General features: G+C 40.8%; 1 protein-coding gene and 1 long non-coding RNA gene across 2 annotated transcripts; one reads left to right on the top strand and one right to left on the bottom strand.

The window, feature by feature from the left end:
- Positions 1 to 2,946: 2,946 nt before the first annotated feature.
- Positions 2,947 to 8,307, bottom strand: LOC126618116 (axial regulator YABBY 1-like). Its single transcript, XM_050286210.1, has 9 exons — positions 7,903 to 8,307; positions 7,576 to 7,743; positions 7,184 to 7,307; positions 6,118 to 6,166; positions 5,832 to 5,907; positions 5,619 to 5,693; positions 5,457 to 5,468; positions 4,931 to 4,986; positions 2,947 to 3,031 (listed from the first exon to the last, which is right to left on the bottom strand). The coding sequence occupies exons 1-9, from the start codon at positions 7,993 to 7,995 to the stop codon at positions 2,947 to 2,949; spliced, it is 738 nt and encodes a 245-aa protein (XP_050142167.1). The 5' UTR covers positions 7,996 to 8,307.
- A 412-nt stretch (positions 8,308 to 8,719) lies between these two features.
- On the top strand, positions 8,720 to 9,573 carry LOC126617758 (uncharacterized). Its single transcript, XR_007621518.1, has 2 exons — positions 8,720 to 9,384; positions 9,421 to 9,573. It is a non-coding gene; the product is annotated as an uncharacterized LOC126617758 (long non-coding RNA).
- The last annotated feature ends 3,016 nt before the right edge of the window (positions 9,574 to 12,589 follow it).

The raw sequence follows: 12,589 nt of genomic DNA, 5'->3' as shown, positions 1-12,589 counted from the left end.
AGTCGGATAGTTTCTTTCATGAGTCTTCAACTGCCTAGAAGCATAGGCAATCACTCTACTATGCTGCATCAAAACACAACCCAAACCATTCAAAGAAGCATCACTGTAGATCTCGAAGTTACCGTTATCATCAGGAAGTACTAACACAGGTGCATGAGTAAGGCAATACTTCAACTGCTGGAAACTTTGCTCACAACTTTCATCCCATTCAAACTTAACATCCTTCCTGGTTAACTTCGTTAATGGCAAGGCAATCATAGAAAAGTCTTGAACAAACCGTCTATAATAACCTGCTAAACCAAGAAAACTCCGCACCTCAGTGACCGTTCGAGGTTGTACCCAATTTTCCACTGCTGCTATCTTTTGAGGATCCACTTGAATTCCTTGAGCTGATACCACATGTCCCAAAAATGCCACTTGATCCAGCCAAAATTGACATTTACTAAATTTGGCATATAACCGGTGTTCCCTCAATTTCCTTAACACCAAGTTAAGATGTCGAATATGGTCTGATTTCGACTTAGAATATACCAGGATATCATCAATAAAAACAATAACAAACTTGTCAAGATATTCCTGGAATACTTCATTCATCAATCTCATGAAAGCTGCAGGAGCGTTCGTTAATCCAAATGGCATCACCAAAAACTCATAATGCCCATAACGAGTCCTGAAAGCTGTTTTATGAACATCCTCATCTTTAATCTTTAATTGATAATACCCAGACCTCAAATCGATCTTAGAAAACACACAGGCACCTTTGAGCTGATCAAACAAATCATCTATACGAGGCAAGGGATAACGGTTTTTAATCGTCACCCGATTCAATTGCCTGTAATCAATGCACAATCTCAAAGTTCCATCTTTCTTTCTTACAAACAACACTGGAGCTCCCCAAGGTGAAGAACTAGGCTGAATGAAACCTTTATCAATTAACTCTTGCAATTGAATTTTCAACTCTCTTAATTCCGCTGGTGCCATTCTATAAGGAGTCAAAGAGATAGGGTTCGTACCTGGAAGCAAATCAATCGAAAATTCCACATCTCTATCTGGAGGCAACCCAGGTAAATCATCTGGAAATACATCAGGATAGTGTCTGACTACTCCGACTTCCTCCACACTACCGGAATCAACATCATTTAACACCACATGTGCCAAGTATCCCTGACAACCCTTGGATAACAATTTCTTCGCCCTTATGGCTGAAATAACACCATGCCTCACCCCACTTCTTTCACCCACAAATGTAACCTCAGGTAGTCCAGGACGAAGAAAAGTAACTGATTTCCCGTAACAATCTATATGGGCGCGATTATAATGCAACCAATCCGCCCCTAAAATCACATCAAAATCCACGATGTCTAACGGGATAAGATTAGCAGGCATAATGACATTATCTACCATCACTGGACACCCAGAGTAAAAACTATCAACATAACATTTATCCCCTCTAGGCATAGCAAACTCTAAATCAAACCCTAGAGGTGAAGGATGAGGTTGCGTTATTTGAGCAAATGTATGAGAAATCACAGAGTGTGTAGCACCACAATCAATCAAGACTCTAGCAAAATGACCAAGAATATTCAACGTACCCATAATCAAGTCTGGATGGTTCTGAGCATCTTGCAGCGAGATGTGGTTAACACGTCCCTGAGCTGGCTGTCGTCCTCCACGACCTCTGCCACTCTGGTTACCTCGTCCCTGGTGAGTACGTCCTTGACCTGCCTGGGCAGGCGGCCTAAACGACCCTGTACTACTAGCAGCAACTCCGCTCTGTTGGGGCTGACCCCCCTGATACCACTGAGATCCGCTAGCTGGCATAGACGGATATGAAGTATAACCTCCTTGATCCTGAGAATATCCACTCTGAAAATAAGGATCCTGGGAATAGTGATACTGTCCCGGAGCATAAGGAGCAGCATCACCCTGATAGTGATAAGCACCACCACGACCACCCTGGCCATAACTGCCTGAATTAAAGTTCTGTTGAGTCGGTGCTGATGTTGGCATAACAGGCTGCTGGGGCCTCTGCTGATTCTGGGGACAATACATAGCTCTATGTCCTGTCTGACCACATGTAAAGCATGCACCACTGCTTCTCCTACATTCCCCATGATGTCGGAAATTACAACGGCGACATAACGGAGAACCCGAATTACCAGCACCACTAAAGCCTCTCTGACCAGAAAATCTAGGTCCATTACCAAACCTACCACCTCCTCTCCTCGGACCTGTGGCACTAAATCCACCACTGGAAGAACTCGAACTCATTCCACTTTTCTTGAAATTCTGCGTCTGACGAGGTCCTGGAATGGAAACACCTTTACCTTTCTCATTTTTCTTCTGACCATTACCCTTATCCTCTTCATCCTCACTGTCCGGAAGATTATCAGAGTCTTCCATCCGGACCAGAATCTCAAAATACTCATGATAATCGGCACAGGGAAGTGCATTGGCAAACGTTCTGTACTTCTTCTTAGATCCTAGCTTGAAACGACGAAGCATTTCTGCTTGATTACCCGCTAAATCAGAATCATAACGGGATAAATCAGTAAACTTCCTGTAGTACTCATGTGCAGACATATTTCTCTGCTTCAGACTGGTGAATTCCTGTTTCTTGCGATCTATATATTCCGGAGGAACAAATCTCTTCATAAAATTTTCCTTAAATACCTCCCATTCGGCTGCCCTTTCAGGTGCCATGTGCCTCGACTGATTTATCCACCACGCAGCTGGCTCACGGCCCAAAAACCAGGTGGTAGTCTCCACCCATCTATTAGCTGGCAGGTTTCCCTGACTTTGCATCACTTGAAAGGTCTGCTCAATTCGATCCAACCACTTTTCTGCCCCTTCATAACCTTCATTTCCCTCAAAGGTTTCCAATTTCAGATTATACATCGTCTCTACGGGCGTTCTCTGAGGAGGACGGATATTAGCCTGAAAAGCTTAAGCCATTGCTGCCCCTAACTGAGTTATATCGGGGAAATTAGGCTCAGCAGCACGGCGAGGATCTCTACGAGGCGGCATAATTCTGACAGAAAACATAACAAAATCAATAGAAGAACTCATTAGTTATACAGGACTGCAACCTATGCTCTGATACCAAACTGACACACCCTAACCCGAAGACTAGGACGTGCTGGCCGTCACGTGAGTGTGACGTAACCATAACGCAAGCGGAAACGATTTAATAATAAAATACGAGTCAACGAAAACCACTAATTTCAGTTATTTACAACCTAGCATTCTATGTGCATAAGAGTGTACTAAACACACATAAACAGAGCATAAGCATCTAGGTGCAGTCAAGTAGGAACGTAACTATTTTACAACACCCTCGGGTGAATCCTACATTTATTTAGTCTGTCAGAACGCCGAAGCAGTCCTCGTAGGCCACCAACGCCTCAACTATCAACTAGAACCTGGAGGGGCGAAAAACAGAAAACGTGAGTGGGCGAAAATCAATCTTTTCCAAATCATTTCATAAATCCACAATTATAACCCCTTTTTGGAAAACCTGTATACTTTCCCAGAAAAATAGTATATAGCATATATATCTCAACTGTCTCAATCATCAATCTTATAACAGATTCAATAAAGAATGTACCATGCCAATTTCAACAGTTTAGTATGAATGCATTAACATAATATAATCAGGTAAAAGAAATAATCAATCGTAGGCCCTCTAATAGCCCTGAACGATTGAACCTAGAGCTCAACATCTATCAATCTCACTCTCTGCCGGAGTCACTCCGCGTGACCTGTCCGGCCTTCTGCACATAAGTCGGAACTACCTAATGTAGTCTGAACGACTCATGGTAATATTCGCTCTAGTGCTTCTCTCATCAATCATCTGTATACAATAACCTAAGGTCACCCACCAGTCATAATCTCACTAACACTCTACGACTGGCCCGTCGTACCCACTCCGCGTGGACTGTACGACCAGCATCTACTTGGATCCAAGGCGAGCGTGCGATGCGGTGAATACTATAAGCACTAAACCATGGTGCAGGATATGAGCTCAATATATCATCATCATCATCATAATATTAATTAAATACTTACCTGTGCTTCCACAGCACCATCATACATATATGCATCATATGACAGTTCATAATATCCATAATATTCTATGCATGGCAATCACATCATATTTCATTTCATTTCAATATACTTTTCATTTAAATTTGATTTCTGGGGAAATCGAGTATATAGGTATATATAAAAACAAATGCCCACTCACTGGTATGTCGCCGGGTCGTAACCCCCTTGACGCCCCTGGATGTGCTCGTCCTCGTTAAAAGTTCCACCTAGAAGTGAAATAACTTAAAACAATCATTTAACGCACATTTAACGCACCTAAACCAAACTAGGTAATTAATTCTTCATACGATGCTCAAATTGGGTATATGAATATACCACAGTGACCTACACAACCTCAGGATCATCCCCAAATTTTTAAAATAATTTTTGGAGTCCTCACGCGCCCCCACGCGCCTGACGTGGCACGGACCTACGCGCGGCCCACGCGCGGCCACGTGACATGCACACTGACGGCTACAGTGAACGGCGTTAGAGAATATTCCGTCAAATCCTAGTATATTCCGTTAAAAACTAACGGTTTCCGTTAAAGTTAACTAACGGCGTCGGAATATTCCGTCAAACTTGACGGAAGATTCCCTGTCTTCTCCGGCGAGTCGCCGGTCGCCGGCGACTGTTCGCCGGTTTCTGGAAAAATTTCAAATCCACTATTCTCCTTCGTTTTTCAACCAATTTCTTCGCATTTTATACCAAAATGAAGCATTTAACATGTACTATCACGTTGGAAGGGTTTTAGGGCCTAAAAACAACTAGATCATACCTTCCAAAATTCCTCAATTTCGGCCAAACTCGAACCCGACGATCCCGACGTCCATTTTGTTCAAACGAGGCACTCCGAGCCTCCTTAGGACTTCCTAAGACTCGTGGTGATCTTGCTTTAGCCTAAAACACAACCAATTTTAAGTTCGTGAACAGTGTCAATTCACGGGGTGTTTTGAAACTAGGATTTCAGAAATGAAACTTACCTGAAACTTATACCCCCGTGCTCGTGAAGTTCCCAAGATCACGAAGATGATCTTAGATTGGACGTTGGTGCACGTTTGTGGTTGTTCTTGGTGTTTGTCCGAGAGCTTGAGAGAGTTCGAGAGTAAGAGAGAGAGAGTGTTTCTGAGGGAGAGATGAGGAAGAAAGAGGGAGAGAGACAACCTACGGGTTTTGGGGAAGGATTTCAGGAGGTGGGGATCCCACCTAAGTCCAATACAAAATTATTAGACCAAACAAATGTAAATCTAAACCCTAGTTTAAGATCTTAGTGTAAAACAAATACCAAATTTACGCACCTTAATCCCGTTTAAGGGCGTTTTTGTAATTTCACGTCCTCGGTATTTAGTAATTCTGGGACGGGCTGTGACATCCTCTCCTTCCTGCACAAACTCAGTTAAAACCACAACGTTAGTATTAAATTATATTTTAAGAACAATGTTATTAATTAGTTAATCTTGCTAGCAAATTAATTATGCAACAAAAATTAGTGGAACGGGTTGATAGTACTGCATGGGGGTGAGGGTGGTAACCTGCTGGCGAATGGTTGTCTTCTTCACAGTCTGGTCAGGCATAAGACCAAAGTGAATGTGTGGAAAGTGAGCCCACTGACAAAAAGAAAGGCAAAATTTAAGAGGTTCACATATCAAAGGACCCCACACAACAAGGACTAGTTTTATACTAAATCCAAAAACCCTAATTTGGTAAAGAAGGAATAACCCTAAAATATTATTAAACAATTTTACATTCTTGGCAGCTGCACTGAAGGCTTCTCTATGTGATATATCAGGATTCACAGACTTGATGCGTTGGATCTCGTCCCTGCATGTTTACACATTCAGATGAATCAACCATTCATATATTTTGCATCAATTTTGGCAAGTTTATTAATCAATTAATTAATAACTATATGTTCTATATTTTCTTCTGGTCAAGTAATAACTATATATACTTTATGTTATTATTACTTTATTTACGTGTGTTTGTCTGTGAGAGAAAGAGACCTGAATGATAGTTGACATGATTACTCACTTGATGAAACGGTTGTATGCAGAGGGGACTCTCTGTCTCTTCTCTGGGGCTGGGCATGGCATGCACAGGCAGACAAACAAGCAGAGAGAGGGAGAGAAAGAGAGAGAGACACACACACATTCAAGTTAAATTAAATCATATTTCTTAATTAGAAAATCATAATAAAACTTAATAATAGGTAGGGGGAATTGATCTATTTATTGGGTCTTTCGCCAAACTCTATCTTGCATGTACTGTCACTTCATTAGTTAGCTTTTCTTTCTCTCAGTCTAAATCGAAGGTGGTCCAACAATCTTTTCCATCTACATTCCGGGGGGCCAATTCCCTTTTATGATGTTTCTTTGTCATAAGGACTTAAAAAACATAGTTAATTAATATGTTAAGAAAGCACAGTAACATTATATATGTATATGGCCCTCTGTTAAAAAAATTTCAAGGTGCAAGATAAAAAAGATGGGGGGAAATAATTGTCAAGAAGGCTTTAAAACAATCTGAGCTTGCCCACCTTTGGTTAATATATTCATTTAATCACTAAAAAGAAGATACTAATTTGTTGGTATGGAGAAGGACTGTCATGAAATTCTAAGAAGAATTCTGCATTTGTTAGGTTTTGTTGAAAAAAAGAACGTATTGGGGTATAATATCAAAGTTGACTCCTATATATACTAGATAATGATAGTGCATAAAAGGAGTTGGTTATGATCTTTTCTCCACCACCAGATATACAAAAGGACCTTTGATCATATATATATATATATATATATATATATATATAAGTATACTTCAAGGATTCAGAGGAAACGATAAATCAAAAGTGGCCGAGTTATATCTTTTACCATCACCGAAAAATAAAAGTATGATTTTCCTGGGGCATATATGTGTATTGTCTGTGAGAAAAGCCAAAGATCAAGTATTTAGAAATGATGATTTTCATCAATACTTTTCCGTAACTGAAACTGAAAGCTAGCTAGCTAGTGGGCTCTTATTTCATAGAGCAATCTGAAGGAGCTCTAGGATTGATCGATCGATATACACACATATTAAGGATTAAAATAAAGTCACTTACGTCTGTTAATGACTGGGGGCCTTGGAAAATGTTCATCAGCTCCACCTCTTGGTGTTCCCGCAAAGTCATTCACATTTGTGTGGTTAACAAGAAAATTTGGGGTCGGAACATTTGGAATCTCTTCCTGCAACCCCAAGTAGAATATATAAGATTCATTTGAAATTAAAATATAAACATACAATACTTAATAGGGTCAGAATAAGAGGGAAATAATTTCCGTACACCCCTTCTCTCTTAATACTCCTTTGATTTACTCAATTCAAGGGGAAAAAATAAACCTTGATAAAAAATGACAAAAAATAATCAAAAGTGTGCAGAATTCACTTCAATAAAATTAAGCAAAGAAATCACTTCCATAATAAAATTAAGCAACAGATAACTGTTTTAATTACCAGAAGATTAAGGGAATTGTTAGGGGAAGAAAAAAAAGAGTGACCAAGATGATGAAACTGATTTGAGGAAGGCAGAAGCTGCCCACGCATGTTCACTGTCAGCAGATTGGTGCAGTGCCCACATCGCACCGTTACAGTCTTGAACAAACTTGTGCAAGGAACACTCACCTAATTAAACCACCATTTATCAAGCAGTATCGATCAAATAGCACTAAATTAAACAAAAAAAATAGTTAAGAATGAAATCATTAGAAAAAATCAGGGCTAATTAAAGGTACTGAAATATCAAATTGTATACTAATACGAACAGAGTATATATAAGGATACCGCAAGGCCAGTGTCGCAAATGTTGCAATGGACATAACAGAGCTGCTCGGAAGGAGGGAGGTGGTCGAGGGACAAGGTTGAAGAGGATGACATGATCTTTTGGATGTGATTCCTCCTTTTCTTATATATATATATATAAAAAAAATCCTTTTTGATTGATGATTGGTCTCTTGATGGTTTGATTGATTGATTGACGGATGACGGCTTAACCACCACCTTGGATCTATTTTTTTCTTTCTTTGAATATGTGTTCTGTGTGAAAGAACGTTGTGAGAGAGAGAGAGACAGGGAGAGAGGGAGAGGGGGAAGGCGATATATTTGGTCTGGTAGATATAAGAGAGGGCTCTTGTGGGATAAAAGAGTGATCTGAGACCCCTTAAATTCTCTTCCTGGTCATTGGTGTGCCCCCTCTGTCCTGCCCCCCATCCCCAGTCTTATTTATAACGTCATGACCACCATGACCACTTGTATGCATGTTACATGCATGACATACATACATACGATCCATGCATGCGTACATTCATGACAGTTACCATATGAATGAGTACCAACAAAACTTGTGCCTAACATGTGCATGGTGTTAATTATAGGATATATATGAAAAACACATGTATATGTGGTTGGCATTCCCGAGAGAGAGGCGGCAGATATGGGGGAGAGGAGCAAGAGAGGGACGTGTGCATGGGGGTGATATAGCTTTCACACTCTCACCTGTTGTTTTCACAAGTTAAAGAGCCTCTTGTCTTGTGTGTTGTGGTGTTGGTGTGGCCTGCCTTTTCTTTCAAAGTCCTCTCTCTCTCTCTCTCTCTCTCTCTCTCTCTCTCTCTCTCTCTCTCTCAATAAATTGAACGTCGATTTACCTCAATTTCCAAACCCATGAGTCATGATCTTCTCTTCTGCCTCCGGGATAATACAATTATCCCATAACGCCCTTTTCTACACCCTATTACTTACACCCTCCGCCTCCCTCTCCGCCTTCATCAGTGCTCTTTCTCTCTCTTACTAGCCCGTGACACCCAACACCATCATAACTGTTTGGGTGGAAATTTGACACTAAGCTTTGTGAGGATGGAGCCCCAAAGATACAAAAGCAAAGAGGAGACTGGGGTCGGACAAGTCGATAGGCCCAAGAAGGATTGGAAACCATTTCAACAAGGCATAGGCCACATGCCTATGTTTGAAGTGATGGGCGACAGAGGGCACCTCACCATAAGCAAAAAACCACTTTTCAAGGGTATAGATGGTAAATTAAGGATGACTCACTATCCTCCGAAAAGCCATCAGCTGAAGGCAAAACTTGGACAGTCCGGCTAAAACATCTATAAAAGCAGCAAGGGACACCAGAGACAAGGACACTCAACCAATCAATGAAAAGACATCCAAACTTTGCTCTCAGACAAATACGGATCCAGAAAATTGTATTTTGTCCAGATTTTCCCATTTTTAGTCATAGATTCCACATAGAAAGTCATCTTTTGTCAAGTTTAGAAGCTCTGCTACCTTTCTCCAGTGTTGTAGTATTGATTCCCTCTAGTAAAACCTATTTAGATTTTGTTCCCCAGAGTCTACAAACCCTTATAAACACAAAAAGAAATGGTTGCAAGAAGTTGAACCTTGCCTGAGTCTATTTTGTTTGTACTTACATAAAGTAGATTTGTTGTTTAATGCATATCTCGTTGTGTTTTTAAATCATTTCCAACTGTTTTTTGTTCAAAGTTTCATTTGTGATCAAAATTGGCAAAACTAATGAGCATAATACTCCTTTAAAGTTAACTGTGACTAGCGAAATGGTTGGTAAGGCCTTGAACCCCCTTCATTTTGACATACAATATTATGAGTAAAAGTCCTTGTTTACAAGGCAAGAAAAATAATTTTATACATACTTAACCCATATGTGACAATCCATTGATAAATCAAGAAGTCTAAGTAACTTGTGGCGCAAGTAATCAACGCAGTTCTACTGACCCTAAAAACTACCAAGACTACGTGGCGCGCAGGTCGAGTAATCTATAAGCTAACTACGTCATTCGGTTGAATGCGGGGCATGCCAACTCGTCGGCCGAGCTCAGCCGAGGAGTAAAATTTGTTGATGTTGCGTTGGGTGCGCAGCTGACTTCTGCGTCTTGCGATTGCGACCGAGGAAGGAACACGTTTCGGCCTCTTGGGTTCTCGAACCTGAAGACAAGGCTACTATTCTTACAAAGTTCACGAATCGTCGTCGTTGGATTCGATCACAGTGATGGTATTCGTCAGAGTAAACTCACGCCGAATCGACACTAAAGTGTAAGGGCACAAATACTCAAAGCGGATATAAGTCTTAATAGTGAACGTGGTTCGGCCATCTAAATGCCGAACTCTAAATCCTACTTGAGAGTATCCAATCATAAAATAACTTGGCATGCAATGCGCCGAGCTTAGTAAGCTGTAACACCTCACTTCGCCGAGAAGGCTAATGAGATGACCTCGATCAATAAGGATTCGGAAATCCTTCTCGACCGAGACTTGGATAGGTAACCAACCGTCCTCGCCGCAGTGCTGTTGATGCCAATGGAAGATGTTGCGAGATCAGCTGATTCTACGGCGACAGAGCTATCTATGCCGACTGAAGATATCACCGGTTGCTTTCACAGTGCTATTGATGCCAACGGAAGATGTGTCAGCGAAAAGAGAAAAAAAAAATCTCAAAGTTGTTGAGAGAGTTTGCGCAGGGCAGTTGTGTGTTGAATTGGATGGCTTTTGAACGTTGCACAATCACTCCTATTTATAGAGACATGCATGCTTAACGTGGCTTAATCTCCAAAGAATTGTATTTGACCTTTGGCATGACTTATGCAGATTAATCTCCCACTAGTCCTTATCTTAAATTAGGTCAATACCAATTTGATGGGATCAGAACCATCATAATTGTACGCGGTTATCCAACCGAATCAAACCATGCTTTATTCAAAATCTCCACATCCTTGGCCGTAGGATTTGATGGAATCAAACCATCAATTTGCATTGAAATCTCCACATCATCTTGGTCGTAGGATTTGATGGAATCAAACCATCAATGCATGCGTGTTTATCCCCTGAAGACTATGCTAATTATTTGCATATAATTCTTATGCCAACAATTATCTCAATCTAGGATACGTGTGGCTCCATTATTTTTGGTGGTTATCAAGGATTTCATCTTGGTATTATCCCGCGCATAGAAGAAGACCATGCACCTCGACAATTCTAGTCACACCTATCACGCTACTCCAATCTGATAACAAGAATTCCAAGTCTATTCGAACTATATTGCTTGTTTGGAGATAATTATTTTCATAAGAAAATGTCGAGATAAACCATTATTAAAAAATAAATATTATGATAAAAAAAACCATAACATTATCATTTAATAACAAAATTATCATCACTTCTCCATCCAACGATCGGGAACCATGCTCACTTAACAGCCTCGATCGCTTGGGCCGATGGTGTAAAATTGGGTCAAAACAAGTTCACAACTAAATAACAATATGTTATGCAAAAACAACAGTGGAATGCTCAGATCCAAAGGCCCTCCAAAGGCACCTTTCAAACTAATAACAAACTCATATTGCAACACACCAAGCAGCAAACCTTATCCGGTAGGCAAAAGTCCCGGGGAGCTTTACGAGGGACAGATCCAACCCGAACATAGTTTTGGCACGCTCGGTAGGATCATTTGATAGTTTTTGTATGCTAAGAAGAAGGAAGGAACAAACATTTAGGTGGAAAGTAGAGTTTGGGCAACCCCCTTGTCCAACAGAAGCTAGCATGGCAGATCACCTAGAAGACTTCCCTTCACTATGCAGTCCTGCAATCCTAGAGAGCTCGACTTCTTCTGAGAAGTTAGGTGGAAAACTTACTAATGAAGATTTGCAAGCCACTATGGTGCAATTGCTAAGAAGTATGGAGAAAATCTCTCTGGAGACTAGATGAGAAGTTAGCAAACTTTGTTCTTTAACGAGGACATTGCAAAGAAGGTTGGAGTTAGAGTGCTCCACACCAAATGATGGTTATACCAAGGAAAGAGTCACGGAAGCAAACCCAGGAAAGGAACCAATAATTCCTTTATTCCCCTTACTTGAGGAAAGGAAAGATAAAGGGAAAATAGAGGAAGAGGCTGAAACAAGCCAGCAATGAGGGGAAGAGCTTCAAAAGATAGGCTTGCCCGATCCTCTACTACTTCCACTAGATGGTAGGAGGCAAATTGGCCAGGATGAAATGAAGATTAATGCCATCGATATGGTAAGAGAGACAAGTAAAAAGGGGCTATCCATAACTGCGATCAAGCCTTTTCCATATAGACCGCCACTGTTAGCTAACAAAGGAGGAAAAGCTACGTGGAGACAACTAGACACATAAAAGGAAGCTTTTTTGGGCATTATCGTAGCCCGAATTGGGGGACTTCTTATACCCCACCAAATAATTTGGCCAACCAGCAACTGAGGAATGAGTTTAGAAAGTTAAGAAGGATGGTGGTACATAATGCTCAACCACAAGCCCGCCCGATGTTCAGGATAACATACCAGAAGCCTTATCTTGAGTACATTGATGAGCAAAATCATTACTCTCTCAAAGATCACATTTAGTAGGGAAAACTGTAATGTGTCTTCCAGAGATCACATTTTCAAGTTTTCGAATCATTGTGTGGTGTTCGAGGACAACCCCAACT

This window comes from Malus sylvestris, chromosome 4, assembly GCF_916048215.2.
Source record: "Malus sylvestris chromosome 4, drMalSylv7.2, whole genome shotgun sequence".
NCBI classification, from domain to species: Eukaryota; Viridiplantae; Streptophyta; class Magnoliopsida; order Rosales; family Rosaceae; genus Malus; species Malus sylvestris.
Note: the sequence above shows the minus strand (reverse complement) of the source record. Positions and strands in the feature narration are given on the sequence as shown.

What these genes read in the sequence shown, in the direction of transcription:
- LOC126618116 (XM_050286210.1), bottom strand. Translation starts at nt 7,995, where the DNA reads ATGTCATCCTCTTCAACCTTGTCCCTCGACCACCTCCCTCCTTCCGAG. An exon ending in TTTGCGACACTGGCCTTGCG is followed by an intron (nt 7,744 to 7,902) that starts GTATCCTTATAT and finishes TGGTTTAATTAG; the next exon opens with GTGAGTGTTCCTTGCACAAG. An exon ending in ACAATTCCCTTAATCTTCTG is followed by an intron (nt 7,308 to 7,575) that starts GTAATTAAAACA and finishes TTGGGGTTGCAG; the next exon opens with GAAGAGATTCCAAATGTTCC.